Below are 25,946 nucleotides of genomic sequence, written 5' to 3'. Positions count from 1 at the left end.
ATTGGGGGTTTCTTACAAGGATCCTGATCTTTTCTGTCCAGCTGGTGCACAGATTTTTGTTTGCTTCGTTTTGGTGTTTTCAACTCTGATCCCAGAGAGAACCAGGAACAATGAAAGAGCAAAAATGAATTACATACATATACACACGTGTGTGTGCACACAAACACTCACAATAGATCAAAGCATTAACAAATACTTTCTATCACATCTACTACACTCAGTCAGTTCTACCTATGCTTCATACAGCAAAATAGGCCAGGAATTAAGGCCACCTCAGAGGGTACATCAGTCATCTTTATTTATATTTTTAATACCTCAAGAGTCTTACTTGTTGGCTAACACTGTGTTTTGCTTATCCCTCCACAAACACCTGGAAGTCATAAACATGATTTTTCACTCACAGCTTGTCAGAGCAGCTAAACATTTGTGAACATCTTGCCCATTTGCAGTCATTTTTCCACCAAGGTGGCCATACACATGTAGTCACCAGCATTCCTTATGGACTACAATGGTCCCATTAAAAACAGACTTCTGGAAGGAGGGCTTTACAACTGTAATGTACTCAGCAAGACAGATGTTTCATCCAGCGTTAAGATGTGACATTCTGCTAAGACCAGATTGCTCAGACATTCCCTTACCAACAGTAGGAAAAAGAAATATCCAAGAGTTTTTTCTCTTAAAACTTCTCACTCAAGATGTGTTTCAGATTATTTTGATTGGAGTATATAAGCATCTACATTAGATAAAGATACCAGACAGCAAAGGACTAAAGCAGAAAGATACATCAAGAGGCAGGTCTAGAGACCTCTGCTGCAAAAAAATGAGGGCCATGTTCTTGTGCCTTCCACCTCTGAAGGACAAACCTGAAATGATTTGGGAGGAATGGTTTCACTTATTAAAAAGCATTAATATTTACTTGTATGTGTTGCTGTCATTCAGTTTTGGAACAGGTTAACCTGTTTGAAAAGAATTTTTCTGAAGAAAAGAAAAATCTGTTTTTTTCACTGTGGTTCAAAGAATAAGCTTGACTCCTATCAGAAGCATCATCTGCTAGTAAGTTCCTGCTTTTTAGTTCCTACTATGTCAAGACACTTTTCTTAGGTAGAAGTTCTTTTCCAGGAACTGGCTTGCAATGGTTTTGCAGCCATGGTGAGTTTCTTCCACTCTGCTCCTGAAAAAGCTGATTATAAGAGGGAAATGTTCAGCCAAGTACTCCTCTCGTCAAAATGTTATGATGGCATTCATTTGAGTTCAAAAAAAGCTGGTAACATTGAGAGAGATTGTCTTAGAAGATTCTCCTTCTAGGACAGAAAACTCACTTGCATCTCCATGGATTTAGAAGACTTCAGCAGACACCAGTTCATTGCAATAGCGTTTTTCAATTTTGTAAATATAAATGCTAGCGTTTAAACGTCCCTTAGAGAGTGAAACAGCTGAACTAGGCTGTGACTGTTGGCTGTCCACCTTCTCCACAGAACATTTTCAAGTGGGGATTTTATTTATATGTTGAACTTAAACACCAAAAAGGGAACTTCTGTTTGCAAATATAACTACCCAGGATGTGACTGTAGTTTCTCAATATAGTCACATGACCTGCTTTAGCTTTTTTTTTTTTTTAAAGACACTGCAGAGGAGCTAAATTCAGAAAATTTGGATTAAACCACTCTGTTGTCAAAACTTCGTGATGACCTTACTAACAAGCTGGATATCAGTCCTAACAGCATTTCTTCTTCTCTTACGTAAGTGATCTATCATATTTCTTTTCCATCCTTTTTAGGAGCTTTTTTTTTTCTCCTGAGCTTGGTGAGGTTATTTATTTCCCAGTCTAATTGTATGTATGTTGTTTAAAACTTTGTTTAGAACTCTGTTCCTTCGAGAAAGAACATTTGTTGAGACAGTGGGGTATTTTGCTGAGTTTTCTAGCTAACATGTCCTAGACTGAGTGCTAAGGGGTCAGCTGTGCGCAATCTAGAAGGCACCATGAAGTTAAATACCTGCGTCTTTGCAGATGAGATGGCAGAGCCGCTGAGCATCCTTGTTTAGCACCGTGTAGAAAACGGTACTTCAGTAGAGTATAAAGAAAAAGTTGATCTCTGTGTATGCTATCTGCAAGCCACTTTTGGTCTCTGCAACTCTCACTTACAAGACTTTGATGCTCCTGACTCGGGCTGCTTCTAACGCTTCCTGCCAGCCCAAAGCAGGACTTTCTCAGCCTCACAACTTGCCTCTTACTTCACAGTTACTCACCTCCACTTTGTGCAGCGAAGAAGTGGGCTTATGGATAGGAAGTGTCAGCAGGGGTCATACTAACATTGTGACTAATATGGACTAATGGGGAGGATGGTGCTGGCAGCAGCTACAAAGACAGAAGTTTACATGGGTTACTGTGGTCTGCAAGACGTTAGGTAAAGGGGCAGGCACCCTCTGGTGGCAAAAGCCCGATCTTTACCTAATGGACACCTCCCACACCACCCTACTTCGTGCAGAAATCCATAGAAAATCATGATCTACCCTTGGGGAATCCCACAAGGACAGTTTGCCCCATCTGAGGCATGCAGACTAGCTATTGCAGCTTGCATCCGCTGGATATCCTCTCCTGCCTCTGCTTCTGCAAGCAAAGCTATCCATAGATCTACAGCAGTGCACTATCCTCTTGTCATCCTTCTCAGGGTATACATAGGAATTTGTCACTCTCACTGTCCTTTTTTGTTGGCCCTTCAAGCCCTCTGCACCTTTCTATAGATGCTTCCAAGAGCCCAGAGAAATGGAGACTGTCCACCACGCAGGACATGCATAACTAACTGTTCTAATAGATGTGAAGAGAAAGTCAGCAATAATTGCTCCCTGACTAGTTATTGCTCAGCAAACAAATGGCATGAATCCCATTAATACAGTAGCATCTGCCTAGAGCAAAGAGATGCAGACTCAAGAGCAGCAGAACATGTTCTACAGCAAAAGGCATTTTGCAATAGATACAAGGAAAAGGCATTAATATACTTCCATGGAAAGGTGCAGGCAATGGCAAATCCATAGGCCTTGGATGAAGGGGTGCCTGGCAAGGACTAGAGCTCAACAAATTCCTGTCTTCACGTAGAAGTGAATTCTGTTCTCATCTATTAGTACAGAGAAGGAATTTGCCTCTAACTTGAGGATCAAGGAAGGACCCCATTTGCCTGGGTGCCAACAGTGCCTATCCTATGAAATTTACATGTAGCTGGGAATTTTGCTACACTAAATCCCAGCCAAAAGACTTCTTTTTTAATAGTGGTTTTCAGGAATGGTTTCTGGCAGGATCATTGTCTGTAACCTCTTTGTTGTCATGGGCATTCCTTATTTGACTCTGGAGTTGCTCAGACACCCACTGTGAGCCATCCTTTTTTTCCACCCTACCTCTGGGTTTCCCACGTACTTGCTTCCTTTCCCATTTTCTGCCTCAAAGATAAATGGCACTGAACCCCTGGCTGCTGCAATGCCACAGGACCAGCCACTATCTGTTGCAATGAGGAGAAACCTGAGCTGGGGGAGGAAGGGAGAAGAAAGTCACACGGAAGCAGGAGGAAACAAGCAAAGGGACTAAGGCAAGTGCTGTACACTGAGAAAGACAAGGCACATGTTGCTGTTTATCACTGCAGGTTATGGCTGGGAGTTGTTCATAATACCTCGTAAGGTGGGGAAAGTGAGCTATTCCTGCTCCCTGATCTCATGCCCAAATTATGCTCTGCACCACTTTCCTCACTGCACTGACCTACAGGCAAGGCACTTCACAAGCAGAGTTACGTAGCAGAGGGCACAGGGAGAATAGGATGTCCCTTGGTGCAGCTCAGAAGCTGTTTTCTGCATAGCCCAGCTCTGCGCGCAGCAGGTCTGAGGAGGGCTAAGCCCACCCAGGGGTACACCAAGATCAAAGACCAGGGGCTCCCAGACCACTCCCAGCCCAGTGTATTTATTTGCGGGTCCATCACCTGCTCAGCAGCTCTACCTCAGGGGAGACAACCACACTGGCAGAGGACTGCAGTGGGCAGCCAGAAGCAAAAGCTTCCTCAGCTGCATGCCTGGCTCCAGCATACCAGACCAAGCCTGGCTCCTCAGGCAGGCTGCTGCAGCAGATTCACACTTACTCTTTCTCCATCTGCACCCATCTCTAATGCAAGATCTGTCTAGTCTGCAGCCTCATCTCCAGACTCTCTACCAAAGACACACGCACAAAAATGTTCCCCCTCTGGTTGGAGACACAGCCTGTGCCTCTTGCCAGCCTCCTGGTGCTGCCAGAGCCCTGGGGTCACATCTCTATTATAGTGCCAATTGCACACTACGCCTAAGCCAGACAAACAGGAGAGGTGAGAAAGCACCGCCAGTTGCTTTGAGACACTTCAAAAAATGATCCACGAGTCACTCAAGTATAGATATCAAATTAATCCGCAAGGGTTTTCCACCCAGAAGCAAACATTCTCCAAGTTCAGAAGGTTTGTTCAAGGCATGGGAGTTAGTCTAAATCCAGTATACAGAGGTAAAGGGTTAGAAAACTAGCACTGGGACTGGAGCACTGCAGAATCTGAGGCATCATTTCTAACCCCTCTGTACCAGGAGGTTTGTGCACAGCCCCAAAAAATCTAAACTGAAGATGGGATCTAGGTCAAACAGCGACACACATGTATTTGACTTGGTCAATCCACTTCTTTCCACCTAAGGAGAAACTGAAACAGAGGCTGGCTATCTAACAGAGTCTTCAAAAGCAAACAGTATTTAAGGAGCATCCAGTAAATTATATTAAACCTTAATTAAAACCATATTGAAAGTATGAATTGAAAGTGTTCTCTCTAGTCCTGTGGGTTTTCAGAGATTTCCCTCCCTCCCTTTTTAAAAGGAAACTAATAATTTAATCTCAATATATTAAACTGACCTACATAAAATATTCCATGTAAAATATTATTTCTGCCATAAAACACATAATCTGTCACTGGTTTAATTCCATTAGAAAGCATACATTAAGGTCTATGTATTATGATCATTAGGATAATAAAAGTAATACAATTTCACTTTTATTATGTTTGAATTTAAAACATTCTTCATATGAACACAAAAAATAATTAAGGAGATGGAAGAAAGGGTTTTTTTTTTTAAATTTATAATGAAATAAAGTCACAGGCGAGAGCAAAGAGACTGGTTTTTAATCTGGAAAATCAGTAGCTAAGCTTTTTACACTCACTGTGTAGTCTCAGACTTTTTTTTTTTTTTTTTTTTTTTTTTTTCACACACACATTTCCTTTTCTTTGTAACTTTGATTTTGGTCATTTAGAATAGCCAGCTTTTGTGATCATGTCTGCAATTGGATTCCCCACCCCTCCTGACTCCCTCCTCTGAGTGTCATGGGGTTTTTGGAGAGAAAACATTTCTGCTTGTATAAAATAAGTTTCCAGACATTTTAATTATGCCGAAAAGTTTGGCAAAAAAGGACTTCAGCTCAGAATTATAGCTCCCAAAATACATTTGCTTTAAAACTCAAGATTTTTTTTAAGCTCATCTCCAAATTTTTGAAGCTTGGTTCATAACTCATGAAAATTTGAGATTAGAAATGTGATTAAGACCAGGAAGTAAAACCAAAGCTGTTGTGAGCCACCCAATATATCATATTTTTCTGACATAACTGTGCAAGCCCCAGAGCCCCCACTCAGCTCAAGGGAGAGTTTCAGCAGTCTGAAAAGCAGACTCAAGATGGATTTCTGTAAAGGTACCAAAATGGCTGGTTTTGGAGTGGGAGAACTATGCTGCAGGTTTAAAAGGAATCATACTTCTAGCATTCATTTTACTGGAAAAGAAATGAAAGCACAGCCCCCAAAACCTCAAGAAGACAGAATTATTTCTCCATAAGAAGTGGAGGAAAGAGAGGAGAGGCGAGCTGGCACTTACAATGTTGGACACCTTGGCAGTAGGAAAACTGAATGCATTTAAGACCTTAAAATTCCACTTCAGTTTCAGTCAGATGATACTCCCTCACAATTCCCCGTTACAGTGGGCAATGCCTATGAAAAGATGATGCTGCGTGCAAAACAGCTATCTTCCCACCAGCTCCCATATGTACTGTCACCCAGGCAGTGGATTGCCAAAGAGCAAGAGCCATAGGAGAGGACTTCATGTTCTGCCTGAAGCATGTACAGGAGACAGAAATTTCATAGCATGCTGTTTTAAGATGCAGGAGTGATATCTGCCTTTAAAGCCTTCTCATGCTCTGGGCACCTCATGCAGCTACACATCAGTTACATCATTTGGAGCTGATTGAACAGACTTTGGTGGAAATATTCTTGCATGCCCATCACTGAAAAAAACATTAGATTGCTAAAAATGTACAATTTCCTATAATAAGTAGGTAACACTAAAACTAAACATGACTTCTCTCCTTTTTCTTGACTTTTTTTTTTGTTTGGAAAATTTTGAATCTATTTTCTTCAAAAAGTGTGTGGGAATGAATTGTTTTCTTCAAAGCCACTCCATTCTGAGGGCCTGCACACTCTGAGCATCAGGCAGCACAGTTCAGTGGCTTTATGGAAAAGGGAAGGGCCAGGAGGGTGTCCTTTTGATGAACAGGGAACTTGGCATGGAAGTCTCTGAAAAGGTTACTTCCAGCCCATAACATTTTCTTGCAAGAGGAAAAGACCCTCTTATAAATCACATTTTGGAGACTGGACCTACAGGCAGGATTGGGACTCACATTTTCTGGAGAAGGGTGCTGGGGCATGCCGTATTCTTTCCTGTTAACATGTCTTGTTAGCTTTACTGCATCCATAATCTTTTTCTTGATTTATAGCAACTTCTCCTGCATACAGCTCTGAGATTTGCAGTGAGAAAACTAGAATGGAAACAGTGTTAAGACAACATAAAATTTTAAAATTGTGTTTTCTATTCTGTCCAAAAACTGGCATGTGGTGGCCACATTCCTAGGATGTCCTCATTAACTTGACTGATAACACTTCACTACTCCAGGAAGCCTCAGATCCTTTCTTAAGCTTTACCAGGATCAACTATTCCCTTGGAAATAGCCAGATACAGCATTCTCCTTGAATATAGAGCATTCTCCTTGATGTCCTAACAGGCTAAAATATTTCCATTTCAGATTTTTGGAGAGCAAAGGTCTATGCTTCTGGAAACACAGAGGAGGAAATAGGTGAGTTCATGGCGAGATTTTCACTTCCAGGCAGGAAGTTAGGGGCAAAGCAAATATAACAAAAATGAATGTGCTTAGAAGACTTTACGTGCTTTTTATGTCTAGAAGATAATCATCTGGTTGTGTGTTTGTATTTTGCCTAGTGCAGCAGAGCCCTGCCGTGTGACTGGGGCCTTTAAATGACTTTTTAGTAAACATAATGAGCATAGGGAGGAGAGAGCCTGGAACACAGATCCTGAACACAGGCACCCTCCTGCCGGACAGATGAAGGTGGACTCTTATGTACACACAGTGATTAAAAAACAAACAAACAAACAAAAAATCACGATATGGTTCATAGTTTACACTTAAAAAATTTCCTGCTTCCTACCAGCAAAGACTTATAGAGGCAGAATAAGCAGGCATGGCAGGAGGCTGAGTACTAGGCGGTGGAGATGAAGCTGTGCGTGTGCAGCTGTGGAAAGCAGGAATAAGAGTTTGGCAGGATACAGAGCGGCAAGGGAGTGGGGATGGGGAATTTCACTTTGGCAGGGGAGGAAACTAGAGCTCTAGCTCCAAAACTCAGCTGAGACCTGCACACACCAAAGGCTAAACTTGTTCATTACCATAGAATGGCATTGAGCCCCTTAGCCACAGGTTCACATGGTTTCATGATGAGTTGAAAGAATAGACTCTTCTCAGCTACCTAGTCTGGCTCAGCATTACCAGCCTCTTCTGAAGAATAAATATGATTTTTTTTTTTTAGGCATACATTTAAACTTTGGAAACTTTGTGTCACTTCTGAAAAACAAAGACTGTATTCATTACTTAATGGTGTACACTCACTGGCTTGTTTTCAATTTTTGCAGATTTCACATATGTTATTATAGGAGTTACTCTGGGAGCATTTCTAGCAATTGGTTTTGTAGCAGTAATAATCTGCATGATCAAAAACCAAATGATTGACAATGACTTTGGAGGTAAGAAAAAAAAAATACTCCTTATTTCTTATCCAGATATCTAGATCTCCTTATGTTCTGATACAGCAAATCTGAGCTTCAGTGTTAGGAATTGTGTATGTACTACAGCTCTGGTTTTCCTTTGAAGAACCATTTTAAAAGTGTCTGAAGTGTTGGAGTCCCTAGAACTGCAGATTCACATTTCAGCATAATCAACTCTGCTCTTTAGTCTTACAAGAGAAACAGAATTCACTTCAGCTTACTGCCTGGGTTTCTTTTAGAATAATTAATTTTTAAAACAAAATTCGTCTATTCAACATAAGTTAAAGAGCCTGTTGGATTTGCAGGATGGGCAAGAGTGTTTCTTACACTTCCTAGCCAAAATTAGTATTTATTTCACCGATTCTGCACTTTTCCTTCAAATGTGACTGACTGACTAAGATATGCAGTTTCCTTTGGAGTACATAGCTAAACTCCCTACAAATTTTCCACTGTGACTGATTTTCAAGTTGCCACAGGAAAGCATGTTTTTCATCTGAAACAGGCAAAAGCTCTTTGATCTAAGATCATAACTGCTGATAGCAACAGCTCCTTTTGACTTTGGATCAGCAGTTTACAACCCATGGTTTTGGATTCAAATCCATAATCTTAAAGTTAAACTGAATAATGCCCATCATTTCAGTAGACAGAAGTTAGTGACAGGCAGAATTTGTTCCATGGGCCTCCCCAGAGGCAATGCTGGTCCATGGCCCTCCATCCTCTCCACAGAACCTCTCTTACTTGACAGGACTCCTAAGTGCTTCACAGAGCACTGTAGAGAAAATATTGTGATGATTTCTTCCACTGCTGAAATACAACTGTCATCTGTGTAACGAGGTAACAGCACACAGTAACACTCAACTGCGGTTAAGAGCTAGAAATAAAAAATTATAGCCAATACAATAGCAACAGATAGGGGCAAATGAGGAAATGCAAAATCCTAACAGGTTGACCAGAACATCAGTATAAGATGTTCTTTTTTTACAAAAAAGAATCCTGCGACTTAGCTAGGGCAAATCTTTGCAACCTAGGTTTTGCTCGTTAAGAGAGATCTGTACTCTTAGTAGCACATGAAAATTTGGCTTGGAAGGAAACCACATCAAAAATGGAAGCAGTGAGGTAATCTCATGAAATATGAGAGGAAATAATCCTTACTGAAAGAAGAAGGACTATAATAAGAGAGCTTTGGGACTGAAAGCATTGCTCTCTGTATGGCATCTCCATAGTGAATTTCTAAAAGCACTTTTGCAGTTCTGGTTGCATGCAAATTGCCAGTTCTCGCAGTCCACTTTTAAAAACAAAGAAATTCTCATAAATGTAGCCAGTTTCCACCACAAAAGAGAGCCAGACATTAAACAAGGAAAACGCAGTGAGAGAACTCAGTCAAATTGCTACAGCACAGGACTAGAAGCTGCTTGTCCATCCACTGTATCCAGAAATGTTTGCTTCTGTGGCCAGATCTTTGCATTAACCTTCATGCGACAAATAAGAGGTAATTTCCCATTATCCAGAACTGTCTAACTCTACTAAGTCAGCAGTGCACCATGACACACCGCTTCTAGAGTAGTCACAGAATTTTGCTTAGTAAAAAGGAGAGCAGAGTGGTCTTAACTATTAAGCTTGGAGCGAAGTAGACTGAGCTCTCTGGGCCCAGTACTGCTACAGTGAGCTCAGCCTACCAATCACAACCTGATTCCATCCTATTTACAGTAAACACTGGTCTTTCAAAGGATAATTTTGCAAACAGGTTTCCCAGGTACCTTATGATGATACAAATGACAACGTAATGCCACTTTCTGAAAGACATATGGCTGATGCTTTCTTCAGTGGCACTACATAGCAGGCCTAAAGGGAAACTGCTTCCACCTCATTCTCATCAAACATCTGCCCTCAAAGTTGTTTCTCATGACACTCTGGGGATGTGCTACAATCAAACTCAAAATAGTCAAGATGTTAGAAAAGATACAGCTCTGAGAAAATTGACATGAGATATTCCAGCTGGAAGAATCAAGAAAGGCTTTAGGAAGGTTGCATGACACTACTAGTATCAAAGAGTTTTGCCTCAGAAAGGATGGATGGGTCTTTACCAGGTGTAACTATGTTCTGCTGGTTGCATCCTCACAACTTCTGAGCAGGCCTATCACCACTCTGTTCCTTGTTTCTTAACTAACCACATTTTTCTGTTCTCTATTTAGAGTCAGATGGCAAAATGGATAGAAGGTAAGAGTCATTGCTCCCTGCGTTTTCTGAGGCAGTGTGATACACAAACTGTAATGTTTAACTCCTCTCTCTCTCTCTCTCTCTCTCTTTGTGCATGATGCTTCCCCACAACTGTGATTTCAATGATAACACTAACACACATGTAAGCCTCTAGAGGACCGTATGATACGCAGTGTACCTAGTGGATCTGCATAGAAAAAGGAAATTCCTTGTAACAGCGTTTTGACATTTCAGAAATAGGAAAAAAATCCCACCAGACTGAGATTCTTTTTAAAAAGAAAATCCTTCAAACACTTTTGATTAAGCTTTCTTTTTTTTAAGTTCGTACTATGTATTAAAATAGCAAACTCGTTTAAAAAAAGCATTTTTAAGGGATGAAAGCCAAAGGCCTTGTTTCAAAAGTGCTGAAGTTAGATGTTCTTTGACATTGCTAGAACCTTTCCACATTTTTTCTAAAACAAAGTTTTACTTTCTAAAACAAAGTTTTTACTGTATTGTCATGTATTCACAAGCCCTAGATTAAGAAAAGAAAAGAAAAGACAGGAGGAAAAATAAAAAGATGTAAGCCAGCGTAAATGGCTTCATAAAAAATTTCCCAGTTACTATGTCTGGATCTCAATTCTGAGAACTCCCTTCACTCCAGGCTCTTACAGGTCAAGGTCATGCAGTGATCATTCCTGCTGGAAGGGATGCATTTTTGCCCTTCACCTTCCTCCCTGCTATCCAGAAACAGCAAGACCATTTTAGGTTTTGAGCATCTGACAGGTTCACAGGCAGAAGATGCAGTGCTAGACTGCTTAGGCAATGGTGACTCCTCATCTCCTCCAAGGACAGGCAATAGGGTAGAGGTATACAGGAGCAGGGACTGTGGACTGCAAGTTGTCTGTTAGCTCATGGTAATGTACAGACATGGACACTTTTTTTATGTCCCTTTGAGACATTTTATAAGTGACTAAAAAAACCCAAACATTAATTAATCAGTATTCTCATGAACTGAAGGCAACAGCTGTACTCAATGACCTAAGAAATGGCCTTTGGCCTCTCTCAGAGAGCTGAATAGAAGGATGTCCCCATCACAGTCATTCCTCATAAAGAGAGCACAGCATATGTAAACACTCAACTGAAGATCAAAGCAAGGGCAGCCCTTGCAGCAAGTACTTCAGTGTTTTGCCTGTCCAACAGAGAAGGGTCCCAGCCGTGAAGCATCTGTTATTTTCCCAGGGAGACAATTCCCCAGCCTAACACAGCTAACTGTCACAAAATGTTTCCTTTCTAGTAACACACGATTCCCTTACAAGACACTGACAATTTCCGTGTATAAAACTAAAATAGATTAGGACTATTATATGGCCAGAAGAATAAACATAGAATACCCAGTAAACTTTCTGATGTATTAAGGACAGTATAGACAGAGCAATGAACAGGGAGGGCGTGAAAAAGAGCTAAGCCAAAACAGAAAAGCCAGAGACCAGAGTCAAGAGAAAAGGAAATAAAGGGAGAAGAGGGACAAAGACTAGAAGAGACACATAAGGCAATAGATTTACTGCCTGGATGAAATTCAGGTGGTATGATCTATGAACTGCTCCACATTGGACTTTTCTACCTCCCCTTGCTGTTTATTATGTGTGATATTTTCCTTCAGAGACAGTTTGAACATCTATGACACTGTCCTCCGATCTTTCTAGGGGAAGTGATTGACTTTATCATGGCAGCAAAATTTAACACCTTTAATGATGACCTTACTTTGAGCCCTTTGATGATTCCTCATCCCAGTCTACTAGGCGTTTGCTAAAAGATAGAGTGAGGTTTCCAGTCTCATGTCAAAATTCTGGTCTTAAGGCTGGAAACGTGACACAATACACAGACTTTGTCTTAGAGCCACTGACACTGACCAATGAGAGAAGCTGTAATTCCACAATGTTTGGAGGCAAAACTATGTATGTTAAAGATTTTTACCTAACTGAAAAAAGTAAACAACTGGAAATCCACTGTTGCTTCTTAATCAGTTGTACTTTTCAATTCTACTGTGGCAGTGAATAATTTACTAGCAAATCTTTGTCCTTATTCACTTCAGGACATCTATGTATTACTCCTTGGTGGCTCATTAAGGGATTCTATAATGCAGGTGTTAATCTGAGGAAACAGTATACCCTTCTACTGGTCTCAAGGAAACCTCTGACAGTAAAAATACTACCAAATCCATAGCAAACATTTAAAAGTGCCCCTATAAACTAATCCTTAGTAGGATTAGTGAAATGCAGATATCCTCAAGATAGCATCAGTTTTTAGCAAGGAAGTATATATGGTGCTTCGTTTTATAAACAAAGCTGTACTTCTCCATATCTCAGCTAGTTAATGCAGAACTAGCTTAGTTGGTTTTGCACCATCATTCTGCAACCCAAGCAATCTACTCACAGAAAAATCAAGAGGAAATACATCATACAGGATTCAATGTACTTTTTAATCTTTCCTCCTAACCTTCTTCAGGGTAGGGACTTTCCAGATGGTAGAGTTTGTGTTGACATGTTAAACTGACCTATACCTGATTGGAATATCTTAAATGTTGGAACTGGACTTTTATAGCACAAGTAATAGCTGAAGTATGTGGTAGCCATAGGACTCTCACCCATGTTGGCACGTCTTCGTTGTAGGACAAAACTTGACCCAAAGAATGGGGTTATATACCATGTTTTGGATTCCAGCATTATTCATCTAACTGGTTGAGGTTGTGTATCTCTGAAAGGAGATGTATGGGAGGTAGCCGTTAACAACGGCAACCAACAAAAATCCCCCAAAACCCCACAAACAGAAAGTCACCACAATCCCCCCCAGTTTATTTCCTGAAAAGAGCATTGAAACATTACTCATGCTGAGTACTTGCACTGTAAGTGCTACAGTATTAAAAATACCAAGGAGATTCCTCAAGAAAATCCAAGATGTATGTTCATTTTTATCTGATTTATTTTTCCCCATAGGTCATAGGGATAGTTTCCCATTTATTCAGGTCACCAGAGAGACATGATAATTAGGTCTAAACTGATTTTAGTTACTTGCTTCAGTTCCCTGGGGATTCTAATTCATGGCATTTTTGGCCCAGTGGCTAGTCCTGGAAAACCCTTTGATAAAGCAAAGTCCACTATCTGAAATCAGCTAGTTCTAGATTTACTCCAACCAATCATACAGCCATCCTGAATCCCTCAGGGATACAGGCAACCTGAAACCCTCAGGGATAATCAAGACACCCCCACTTTAGGAATGGAGAGGAGAACTGGCATATCTTCTGCACACAACTTCATTTTCTGCTTGATCAGTGATGATGATCAGTGTTTGTTCAGGAAAAAACCTTAATCCAACTGACAGAGCACTCACCAAATTCACCTTCAGCCAAATTTTGTTTTAAATTTCACATCATTGTTCCCACGAGCGCCTCAAGCTGCTCAATAATTTCTCTCCCTAGCTGGGACATACTCTGAGTGAGTGTCACCCAGCACAGTACCATCATAGTTGATGGAGTTGCTCAACCTCATACCAGTTGAGGGCCTTGATGCAGATAATTTTTTGTGCTAGAACCCTGATTAGCTGGTACTGAACCTAACCAACACATTGCAAGAACAGGTTTCCACTAAAATCTGGAAGCATTCTGATGTGTCCTCCTTGATACTTTCCCAAATACTTAGAAGTGTTTCTACACCCACATGACACCGAAAGCTCATTGTGAAATAAGTAACAGCATTTACCACTCTATTTAATCAGGTATATAACATTAAGATTTAAACAATCAATTCCTAACAGGATGCCCTTAAACTCAATGGGATATTTACTAACACTTGAGAAGAGAAAGAGGCTTGAGGCAAGCTTCTGTCAGCTAACAAAACAGTAATTTAGATGTCAACTGACAATTATTTAATGTCCTCTTTTTTAATTAATAGCTCATGTCAGTTTCAAATGCCATCTTGGTGTAAGCTTTGTAAATTATAATGCCTAAAAATTTCATGCAAGTTTAATGTATTAATAAAAATGTCTGGGCACATTTAATGCTAGCAATATTTTGAGTTAACTACAGTGTGTGGCAGTCAGATTTATTTTGACAGAAGGAGACAAAGAAAGAGACATACAGAGACAAAGAGAAGGATGGACAGACAGAGAACATTTACTAAAAAGGAAGAGGTACATATTTTAAACCTGCTGCAATAGCAAAAAGGAATCTGTTGCCTCAACACATCCTGTGCAACAGCACACACCAAAACTCCCCATGCCACTCACTGGGTTCTACAGGCTCCCATGTAAATCACTCAGCAGGAAATCAGGTTTTAAATGCAATACACAAGTCATTCTGATGTTTGATGGAGGAGAAGAGGAGCTTGGGAGTGATTTTCTTTTGTTACCCAAAGCAGCATCTAGATGTTCTCTTGTATTTTCCCACTTGACTGCTACTTCCCTTCTAAGGGACCAACTTCTCTTTCCTTTGCCAGACTATGCTTGGGAAACACAAGGTACTCTTGACAATCGGAGCATTCTTTAGGCAAATGGAGGAGGGCTTGGAATGTTATTGCACCTTGAAAGCCTACAATCTCCTCATTGTCTAACTAAAAACAGCACCAAATCCCACTATATAGGAGGTGAAATCATCCACTTGGAAAATATAAACATCAGAGATGGATGGCATGGCAAAGACTAGTTTTGGGCAATCATATGGAAGTTTGAATGTTGAGCTACAATTTCTTCCAATAGAAAAACTGTCTCAGCCTAAACATTTGAGCCAAGAACCTTTTTCCTAGCCTTTTGTCATGTTCAGGTCTGTAGTCAGCTGCATTGACAGGCGGAGATAGTGAACATGAGCTAATCTAACAATTTTGTATCCTTCAAACAGGTTTAAAGTCAGATAGGCAGAAAAATCTCCTGTTTTGGAGAGGAGAGAAATTCTGTCTGATCTAAATAGTCCAAACTGGTCTGTAATACTGTGAAATGCAGAATGCGTCGTTTACCAAACAGGAAGCCAACTGAGTAGGTATGAGTCATATCACTGATACTATCAGCTGCAAATGAGAGACAACCTATCTAATCACCGGAGTCTGAGCTCACAAAAAAACTTAACTGGAGACCTAGTTTTGATGCTAGACTACTTGAGAAAGCCACAAGTGGGAGTCCTTCGGAAAATGGGCCCAACATTTAGAAATCAAAATCCATAAGTAAATACACATTGAAAGAAAATAGACTTTGGCCGTGTCTGAACATGTCACCGGAAGAGTGGCGCACAAGCAAAAAGGATCAAGACCTAGAACAGAGCTTGTGCAGGACGCTGGGCATTGAAATGCATTGCAGCGACTCAGATACTGCATCAGCTATTCACACGTAACACTATACATTCAGATTGCAGCCAGGGAGCGATACCATCTCAGCCACTCTACTACCCATTGAAATCATATCTGCTTAAGATGCAAGCGCATACTACAGGCAAGTTCAATGGCAAAAGTACTTGAAATAGCATGATGCCAAAAATAAATCTGCAAAGGAATTCTATTTATCCAGTTCCTAATCAGAGTGACTAAGATGTCTTCTCCACAGAAGATTTTTATACAAAGAGAGCAGGAAACAGGGACTAGTATTGGTTGTTTTAAGCCATGCTACAGCAACTTTTGGGAATTTTAATTACTTTTCAATGAAGTAATTACCTCCTGTGGAAATATGTCAGACTTGGAGACAGATGTTTTGTTTGCACTGACCTGACTTTAAGAGGACATTTTTCCCAGCAGTAAGGTATCTCACTTTTCAGCCTGGAGATACCTGGAATGAGGCTAGTTCATTCCCCACATTTCATTCAAGCTGTGGCCTTCCTGCTGAGACCCCGATTAAAAAGTTAACATAGAATTTGTTTGGACACTTTTGCAGAAGGAGATGAAATTAGTGACCCATTACACAAAATATGTGACCACTGAATTGTCTATCACTACAAAACACTAACAAACATTCTCAACTGCAGATGGATATGAAGAAGCACACATTTTCCTAGACATAGATCTATGTCTGTCATATGTCCCCAGGAGATGGGCACTATAGCATTCCATCCCATCTTTACCTGCAAGATTACAGTCTTCACCTTCCAAGTTTCCTATTACTTAAACATGCTTCCTCAGTTGATTCCAGCTGTCTCTTATCTTTCTGATTCACCTCTTCAACACATGGGATGCAAGAAATACAGGCATAGGAAAGGAATTTGTTAAACACAGTCACTGGTATTCCGAGGAAAGCATTGGAGTGTTACAAACCTTATCAGAAGAGCAAGTGTTGATATGGAATGGTTTGAAAAGGTGAGTTGGCCTTTCACGCAGAGTCCCAGCTGCTCAGGTTCTTCCCAGCCTGGCCTTTGGACATGTAACAATGAAAAATCCTAATTTTCAAAAAGTACTTTCTTCTTTAAATGTAATATATGACCCTGCCTACCATTCACTCAAACTGCAACTGACTCAAATTGCAAACTCAACTCACTAGCCTTGCAAAAAAGATAAAAAGAAAACAAAAAAAAAAAGAAAGAAAGAAAAAAATCCAAACCAGTGACTTATGAAATGGAAGAGTTATTGGCACACGATGGGTGTCTCATGGCAGTCCTTCCTGAGGCGTCTCATATATCTGTATTAGCAGAACAGTGCCTGGAACAGACCGAATCCTCCAAGATGCTTTTCAACAGCAAACATAAAAAACAAGAGCTTCAGCTGTCAGAAATTAGAGCTGCCAGAAAGACACCTGGCAGAAGGCAGCTCACACTACAGCACGGATGGGCCTCCCTGGCACAACAATCACTTCATACAGTCCCACAAAAACACACCCCAGTGGATCTGCCCCAGCCTACCAGTTACCTCCCTTTCCCCACTCAGCTCAGTTTTGCCCTTGTTGTGTGCAGCCATGGCATTTCTGCCACAGAAAGAAAACATTGTCTGGGCTGGAAAGAGCAAGGTTCGGCAGAGGGATATGGGAAAGCAGAGAAGAAAAAGCACTGGAGAACATACCAAAAAGCTTCAAACTCTCTCCAGCTTTCACCTGCTTATGACCATCACTGTAGCTGATGGAAATAGCAGAGCTATGTTGCCTCCTAGTCCATCTATTCTCCCATCTTTTCCAGTGCCCACTGGCCTTTCTTCACCTCTCATCTGTAGCCTGCAGGTGTCTGTCTCTTCCCATGTAGAAGACTAGAAATGGTGGTGCTTATACAATACAGAGCATGCCACAGCTCCCCCCATACCTTGCAGACCACTGCTCTTGGACAGACTGACTGCATCCCTGTCCTTGTTTTGGGCTGTCCGAGTGCACTCTTTGGCCTTGAGTCTTCATCTTCCACAGTTCCATTCCCGTGTGCCCCAAGTATCTTCTAGACTTGCGGAGGAGGCAAAACTGAGTTTCAGTGCTATAGTTCTTCCTTGCAGGAGCTGTGACCAGTTCAAAGTAGCCTTCTCATGCATGGTCATAAGCATCTTGCAACAACAGAAGTGAAGCATCAAAGGGAAAAAATTAGCTGTACCCTACACGCACCCCTGTTCTCTCTAAATCCCCAGTAATCCAGACAACTTCCTGGATTTCTTCAGTAATCCTCAACTTCCTTACAGCCACGGAGTTGCCTGCATCTGTCTTTGTTCTCCTAAAACAAGCCTCTTTTCTTTTCCTCTCCCAGGCATATTCCTTTTAAACTATGACGGTCAGTGTCATCTTCTTGGATCTGGAGAAAATCAGTCATGCAGATTCAGCAGAATCTTTGACACCTCTGGGGTCAGAGACTTGAATTTTTTTTTTAACAGCCCTCAGCTATATCCTAAGCTGTTCTTTCACTTGCCACTTTTTTTTTTCCAAGCAGCCCTTCACAAGGTCTTTCATTCTGTCAACTAATATATTCTACAAACAACCCAATCATGAGGTCAACATGAAGTTTTCATAGGTTGTTAGAGGTTTACAAATAAGGAAAAACAGAGCCAGAAAAGACACTTAGTCCCCTCCATGATCTACATAAGCCTTGCAAAATCAATCAAAAATTATTCCTTTGTGGTCTGCTTTGACTGCAGAGCCTCCCTTCACATTGCCAGCATGGCCAAATATCAGTAGTGAACAACTATCAGGAGAATGCGAGTGGAAGACAACTTGGGAGGTGTACAGTCCTCTTAGGCAGTGAAACGCAAATGCACTTCTAAGGAGCAGACACCACCTGCACAAGATGAGTCTAGCCCTGCTAATATACCAGAGCAGGCCTAATTCCTTGCTCAGCACTGTAGGGATTAGTGGGTGGCTGATAGACTGACGTCTGCATTCACTGCCTTAGGTTTTCTCAGTATGCATCCTGGGAACAGAGTTTAATGAAAAATATTTAAAAGCTGCACAAATGCCATAATACTACATGTTATTGCAAATAAACATAAGTGTGAACAGAGAGGGCCTAAACAACTCCATGTGTGCTTCTGTAAATATTAAAAAATGACGAAATGATCTCAGCAGAAATGGCTGTCTCAACTCCTTGCACATATACATTTGCAGAAACAAAATGTAAATACCCATTCTGTGTTGAGGCAATGGTCACCAGTGACTAGAACAAGAAACTGGCTTTTCTACCTGGTTCTGTCACTGTCCTGTCTAGCCAAACTTGTTCTTCTGAACAACCTTGGACAAGGTACTTTGGCTCAGGTTACCCTTTCCATAAAATGAAATTACTCTTTATATCACACACTTCAAAACCAAGGACACTGAGCTTTGCACTGTGCTGGGGACACCAGACATTAAAAAGCAGCACTAAGACACTCTTTAGGCACTTTCAGGTTCTCAGTTCCTCTTAGCACCATTCCTGAATGGAGGGAATACTTCATATACAGACACATATGCACACAGAGACAGTTTTTTATATATATACACATATGTATAGCCCAGACTGTTAGGGTGAGATTAATTCATTAAACCCCTTTCCAGGATACAGCATACTTCAGTGATGCCAGCTACCAGCCTGATGGGCAGAGCCACACTTCTGGCTATTTTTTGCTCCTCCCTGGCCACTCTCCACATTGCCTGGGAGAGCATCTGGCCCAGGACGCCTGTGCTCCCTTCAGATCTGGGGGCTGCATTTGCAGTTGACCTTTTCACAGCTGCCAAACTGGGAGGAATCCTTAGTCCTTCCTACCCCTCTGCACAACTGTTTGAGGCTAGTCTTGAATAGCTCTAAATCATTTGATTGTAAGAGTTGGTCCCAAACCTGCTGAGTCAGGAGAATGCTTTCCTGGTAATATTCAGACACCTGTCAGAGGCAATTCCTTCCACAGCTATCGTGGTCTCTGCTGGCAAACTTGCAGGTGCCACTGATTCCAGCAACAAATGCGTAACTCTACCTTTCCCTGGAGCTGCTGCAAGTCTGGATAAAAAAAATCAGAAATGTTTCTGGAAGAGTACCCTCTTCACTCCTGTCAACAGACACCCAGGGTAACGCAAATATTAGTTGCCACCAAGCAGAGAGCCTCCGGCTCCCAGGCAGCGCCTGTCTGCCATCCAGACTGAGTAGCTTTATGTTGACTAGAGCTTGTCAGAGAGGTGACAACATGGGATTAGCTAGGCATGAAAGCTGCGATCATAGCTAAAGGACAGCTTAAAAACAAAACAAAACAAAACAAGGTCTCCTGAAGCAAGAGACTCAGAGTGCCACAGGTCTTAGCCAGAAAAGAACAGCATCAAATCTGAGCTCCTGCGTATTCCAACTCACAGAATTTCCTGTATCGTATTAAATTTCTGGACAAGTTCACACTAAACATATGCAAAAGGAATCACTAATTTCAGATGGACTCCTAGGAGCCTTTTTTCACTGAGTTCTCAGAAAATAAGATTATTTATAGATCTCTTTTTAAGACCATGCATATAGTCTGTCAGATCATTTTATTTCAGCTCCCTGATCTCTTACTCTCCAAGAGTTCTTCCTTGAAGGACGTGTACTAGGTATCAGCAAAGCTAAGTTTGTTTTTCTTCTGGTTGTTGCTTATACCCACCCACTTCCATATTCCATGTGTACTTTATAGCCTGGTGCCAGAGAGCAAATAGCAAGCTGCAAGAAACGAGCTAGTATCACACAAAGCGATGCTGACTTCTGCCTTGTAGGCTGCAAATGCTTGGGGATCCATGGAATATTTCTCATGGGTTCACAGAAGTTTATGGGCTTAAAGGCTTTCCATATGCGTTTAAATTAGGCTTAAAGACGCTTCAGAGAGGCCCACAGCTTTAATGGAAAATTTGTACAGACTTGTAAATGGAAAAAGACAGAAAACCACTGGCTGCAAAGTAACTAGGTTATTTTTTGTGTATTAAAAACAACACCTGGCCCACTCCCAAATCTGATTTACTACATAGACATTGAAATGCAAGTGCTGAAGATTAAAAACAGCATTTCTACCTAGAAGGGTAGTTAAAGTGTTTGGGAACTGGTTCCTTTGAGTGAGTTTCCATGACTCCCTGGAGGAGAGCAAAGCATGGGCCAACAGAGTGTCCCATCTCCAGAGACAGTCCTACTCAGCTTCCCCCTCCTTCCCAGCACAGCCACAAGTTCTGGTCAGGCAGTCACGCATCTCCACTGCCTCAGGGAACCAGCCCTGCCAAAAATCTATGCAGTATAACATAAAAATAATTTTCAGAGTGATCAGGCTGTTCAAGGACATCTGGCACAAGGGAAGTAGTGAAATATTACAGCCAAGGTGCTGGGAAAGGCTGAACCATCCTTTCTTGCAGCAACTGGCATTGCCAACAGTGAGTGGGAAGGCAGCCTGAAAGCATCAGCAAGAAAGGCACTCTCTTTAGGCGACTTACTGATTACATTGGGCTACATGGAGAAGTGCATTGGCCTCCCAACCAGTCTCTTCTTTGCTCTTTTTGTACAGAGAGAATTGAGTTACTTAGGGTTAGGCCACAGGAAGGCATTGACTTAGGAACAGTGCTGAAAGACAATGACCTTCCCAGCAGTTCCCTGCCACCTTCTTCTCCTCCAACACAGGCAGGGGAAGGATCAAGTGAGCATCCCTGAACCTAATCCATTGCTGATTCACCCTAGTTAGCTCAAACCACTTTGCACTGGCCTTATTCTGCATGAATCTGTTGTCATAGTCAGAAGAAGAGGGGAGAATTGTTGTCTTTTTTAATGGCTAAAGTTCCAGTCAGGCAGAAACTTGTGTAACTTAGTTCACATGCTTAAATATGTGTTAGTTTGTGTGAAGAAATTCTTACAAGTTCAAGCACAGCCCATATCCGATCCCCTGATTATGTTTTGAAATGCTTCTCCTTTCTGAGAAAGAGCTGCCACAACTGCTTGGAACAAGCTGAAAAATATTGCTGCATAACCATGACATCCTGGGTAATCTCAGAGCTGTGTCACTAGGAGAAATTCCTTGTGTCTGCAAAGTGCCAGACCAGTGCAGGCAAAGGAAGGCTGAGACAACCCCCAGGTACCTCCAGTGTGGTCACCAAGCTGCAGAGAAGTGGGCTGGCAGGCAGGTACTGGCTAGGTGCTGGCGAGCCTCCCTCCTTGCACTTCAGCAGACACCTTCTCTGGATGCTCTGGAAGCTCCCTGAGGGGTGGGCAAAGCAGGCAGTATGGGAACTTAGCTATGAAAGCACTGCAGGTCAGTGCAGATGCTGTCACTTTATAGAGCTATGCTGACTCACCCCAGCCCCAAACTGGAGAAAGAAATAAGGGAGGAACTGCAGCAGAGCAGAAAATATCCCTCTGATTCCAGCCTATATATGCCTCACCATATGGTCTCCTGTGGACTGTATGTCCAGTTCAAACTAGAAAGACAAGAATCAGGTCTTAACTCTTTCTTACAGACACTAATGGTTAGTGCAGCGAATTTCACATGAACAGAAAATTTCACCACAGCTTTCTAAAAGACACGTGTGACGAAGTTTCTCTCAGAGAAGGAAAAAAGACTGAGGCAAATTACAAGAAGCACATCCCTGCCTGCCAAATCTCCTGCAAGTTCTTTCTTTAGCAAAGTAGTATTGAAGAAAAGGAACTACGATGAATACCATTTACCAGTGGAGTCATGAGATCTAATATAAACAGGTTGACGGCTGCAAGGCAAGGCAAGGTCTTATTTCCAAGTACTGACGCTAGATGGAGTAAAACTGAATAAAAGATTAAGAGCAGTGAAGAAAAGAGAAAGGAAGAAAAGTTCCTGCATTTCCCTAGCTCCTAATGTATTGCTTCTTTGAATGCTCGTCCTTGATTACTGCTCTGAAAGTCATGATTAATTATCTCACTCTCTATACTTTGCAGGTCAAATATGGGATCAAGCCAAAACAGGTATGTCCTGGGGGAAGCAGGAGTCTGGTGGAGCAGGGAGGTGGAGTGACAGTACAAGGCAGACACCTAGAAGTTGTAAAGGCACATCTACCTAGGCGAAGAGAAAAGTCGCACAGCAATAAAGGCTGTGGGGTTACCCTGAGTCCAGCCAAGTCTGTCAGACACTCTGCATGGCCTAAGGCAAATAATTTAACTGCCTTGTCCTCCAGCTTCCCAGTTGTATACCTGGAATACCCTAATGCAAGGCCCAGGCATACTGCAAAGCTGTCTGCCCTATGCAGCTGCCCCCCACATTAGCAGGTACTCCAAGTAGTAAGTTCTTGGAAACATGCTGCAAAGTGAGCCCCACTCACATGGCAAGGCAACAACAGGCAGAGTCCCAAATGACAATAATCCAGAGCCTGCAATACGGGGAGCAGTTCTTATAGTAGGATGCTGCCCTAAAATGCATTGTTTGCTGCTAGTGGATTCCTACCTGGCAGTGAAGAGGGCATCTGGAAGTCACTGCAACAGCCAGAATCACACGTTTGTTCTGTTAATTCACTTAGGAAAACCAGATACCTCCAAAGATAGGAAGAAACATCTAGAAAAATAAAAGTTAAGTGGGAGGAACTTCATGAATGTAATTCCAGCAGCTCCATTAATAATTTTCTAGAATTCCTGTAATTTTTATCTGGGTATCTCCCAGCTCAGCTTTTACAATGACGCTATGCACCATCCCAGGTAAAACCAAAGCCAGAAAGTTATTGTTAACCTCTGATGTTTCCTTCTTTTCAGAGACGACATCAATGTACTAGGAAAACAAAGTATAAATAATCAATAATCCTTTTGCCATCGACAGTTACCTGCTCTGAGGATCAATAGAAGTCTCCTGTGCGCAGGCAGGAATCTCACCAATACCAATTCCTTTCTTTGTTCTTTAATTGAAAGACTGATTGATTGATTACAGGAAGAGCTTCTAGTGCATGCTAACTTCAGTCACCTGCACACAAAAAGCCTGCAATCCCCAACAACATGGATATGAAGGAAATGTATGAGGAAAATAAAATAGATGAGCTCTACTCATTAATAGATCCTGTTTAGTCTGTGATAAGTATATGGTTGATTTCTAAAATTAGTTAAATACAGGGTAATCAAAAAGGTAGCAACACATTTCAGCAGCAGAATTCATGATCATGCCCATATTTAAAGTTAGGTAAATAAGGACTGAAGTAACTTCAAAAATCATTAATTTGAGTTTGAAATAAAACAAGGCTTCTCAGGTTTTTCAGGAAATACATGTTTTGTGTTAATATGAAAACATTTCATTTACACTGAAGTTATATCTTTTTTTTTTAGCTTTAGGATGGACATCTTTAACTGTTGGTGGCAATGCTAATTTCCGCCATTTTAAATGAAATATGGTAATTGAAAATGAAAAATTCCTTCTTGAAATAATGTTTTTCATGTTTTGTTTTTAGAAAATTAAAATGAAACCAGTTTTGTATACTCAAAAAAAGTTTCTGGACATCTGAAAAAAAACATTTCATATAAACATTCTATAAAGAAGCTAACCTGACATTTCCAAAATTCACCCATCCCTATTTTTTTAGTATTAAAAAATGCACTAAGTTCAGTCAGAATTTGTGAATAATTTCAGTCTCCCAGTGCCTTCATTTTTGTTCTAGCCTTATACATTCTGTTGAATTTGATTTCATCAAAATGTCTTTGCCTGGCTCCAATTACAAGCTTCTTACAGTGGGAGTGACAACAAGAAAAAATAGAGCTTTGTCTAAGAACATTTAGACCAGTTCAAATAATTTTAAATGGCTTAAACCAAAGTTATTTTGTAAACATGTCCCAGCTTTTACCAAAGCTGTGAGCCTGTGGCTTCGGTCTCAGTTGAGAAAATATTGCTACAGATCCTATTCTGTTTGTTTAATTCTACTTCTTTCAAGAATGCTTTTTTATAAAAGATATTGTCATCATAAGGTGCAAGAAAAGCAGGGGGGTTTTTTGTGTTTCAAGCCAGGCTTTCCTTTCAGCTTGTGAAGACAGGGCAGCAAATGTCAGCTGTGGGAGCTCTGGGAGCACTTGGCTAGCAGCAGTGCCACGGTGGGCATCCTCTGCTATTCCTACAGCTCCTCTCAGGAAACCCAGCAGGACTCAAAGGCTTGAGAGCCTCAGGTAGATGGCACGCACATTAAGTAATATCACAATATTTCACAGGCATAGCTGTTATGTCATAGCATTACAGAATGACTCCAAGCAGGACGTTATACTATTTTATTGCAGCTTACAAATAGCCACCAGCCAGAACCAAAGACCACAAACTGTAAATAGATTGTACATGACTAAACTTTTGGCTCAGGTCAATGTCTATAGACATAATGATTTTTTTAATCTCTCATCTAACATACATTCCTAAAGTTAACTTTTAAACCAGTGTCTGCTCTCAGTTATGCCATGTAGCAGATCATAATAAATAAAGTTCTTTCCAGTTCTTCACTACTGTAATATAACAGAAGTTATCCAACCATAAAAAAAAAAAAAAAAGGTGAATGTTAGACTGAAGTTCAACCTAGAAATTCTGTGTATTATTAAGCAATATCACTTGAAAAAATCATGGAAACCAGGGCCTCCCATCCAATGATCATCTTTCAGATCATGAAGAGCTGCAATTAACCCCATGCATTAAAGGCAGAGCTGATGTGCTGAGTCAGGGACTTAGAGTCAATACTCTGTCAGAGCACAAGAGCAGATATATCAGTATTTTGTCTCTATGAAGAATAAGCTACTGTACTACTTGTAACTGTAACTGAAATGATTTGAATATGTCTTTGTTCTGACCTTCGCAAAGCAGGTAATTTTCCAAATGTGCAAAGGAAACTGGATGGTAATTTTTCCCACATATTTTGAACAACAAAATGCAAGGTTTATTTTCAGAGAAAATTGATATATTGGAATAATTTCCCTGGATTCCCAGGTGTCTGTTACCCAGTTCAGTAACACTGCAGTTCATTAGCAGCGTTTGCTAAGAGATAAACTAAAGCAGTAATGTGATACTTGTAAGTAATTGTGTGTGTACATGTGTAAGTGAATAAACCATCGTGTAAGGTATCTGTTAATTGATTTGCTTCCTTTAGTACCATTTTAATTAAGACTTGGAACAGAAGCGAGCATGTGGTCAGGGAGGGAAGTTATTACCTTCCCTTATTTATGTGAACAAATGTTTCTTTCACATCATTTCAGTACACTATGGGAAATAAAGATTAAAACAAACAAAAAATGGTAAGTTACAAGCAGT

The 25,946-nt window shown here is 41.0% G+C and overlaps 1 protein-coding gene across 1 annotated transcript; it reads left to right on the top strand.

Moving 5' to 3' along the window:
- The first annotated feature begins 1,609 nt into the window (after positions 1–1,609).
- On the top strand, positions 1,610–25,740 carry TMEM273 (transmembrane protein 273). Its single transcript, XM_087766067.1, has 6 exons — positions 1,610–1,739; positions 7,109–7,159; positions 8,008–8,118; positions 10,332–10,356; positions 22,634–22,660; positions 23,438–25,740. The coding sequence occupies exons 1-6, from the start codon at positions 1,685–1,687 to the stop codon at positions 23,481–23,483; spliced, it is 315 nt and encodes a 104-aa protein (XP_087622193.1). The 5' UTR covers positions 1,610–1,684; the 3' UTR covers positions 23,484–25,740.
- Positions 25,741–25,946: the final 206 nt, after the last annotated feature.

This window comes from Nipponia nippon, unplaced genomic scaffold (genome assembly GCF_047370975.1).
Source record: "Nipponia nippon isolate SJK-2023a ecotype South Korea unplaced genomic scaffold, ASM4737097v1 scaffold_3, whole genome shotgun sequence".
In the NCBI taxonomy this organism is placed as follows: Eukaryota; Metazoa; Chordata; class Aves; order Pelecaniformes; family Threskiornithidae; genus Nipponia; species Nipponia nippon.
The sequence above is the reverse complement of the archived record's forward strand: the minus strand, read 5'-3'. Positions and strand labels throughout refer to the sequence as shown.

Coding starts and splice junctions, on each gene's coding strand:
- TMEM273 (XM_087766067.1), top strand. CDS start 1,685: ATGACCTTACTAACAAGCTGGATATCAGTCCTAACAGCATTTCTTCTT. Junction 1,740..7,108: donor AGCATTTCTTCTTCTCTTAC/GTAAGTGATCTA, acceptor TTTCCATTTCAG/ATTTTTGGAGAGCAAAGGTC. Junction 10,357..22,633: donor GATGGCAAAATGGATAGAAG/GTAAGAGTCATT, acceptor TATACTTTGCAG/GTCAAATATGGGATCAAGCC.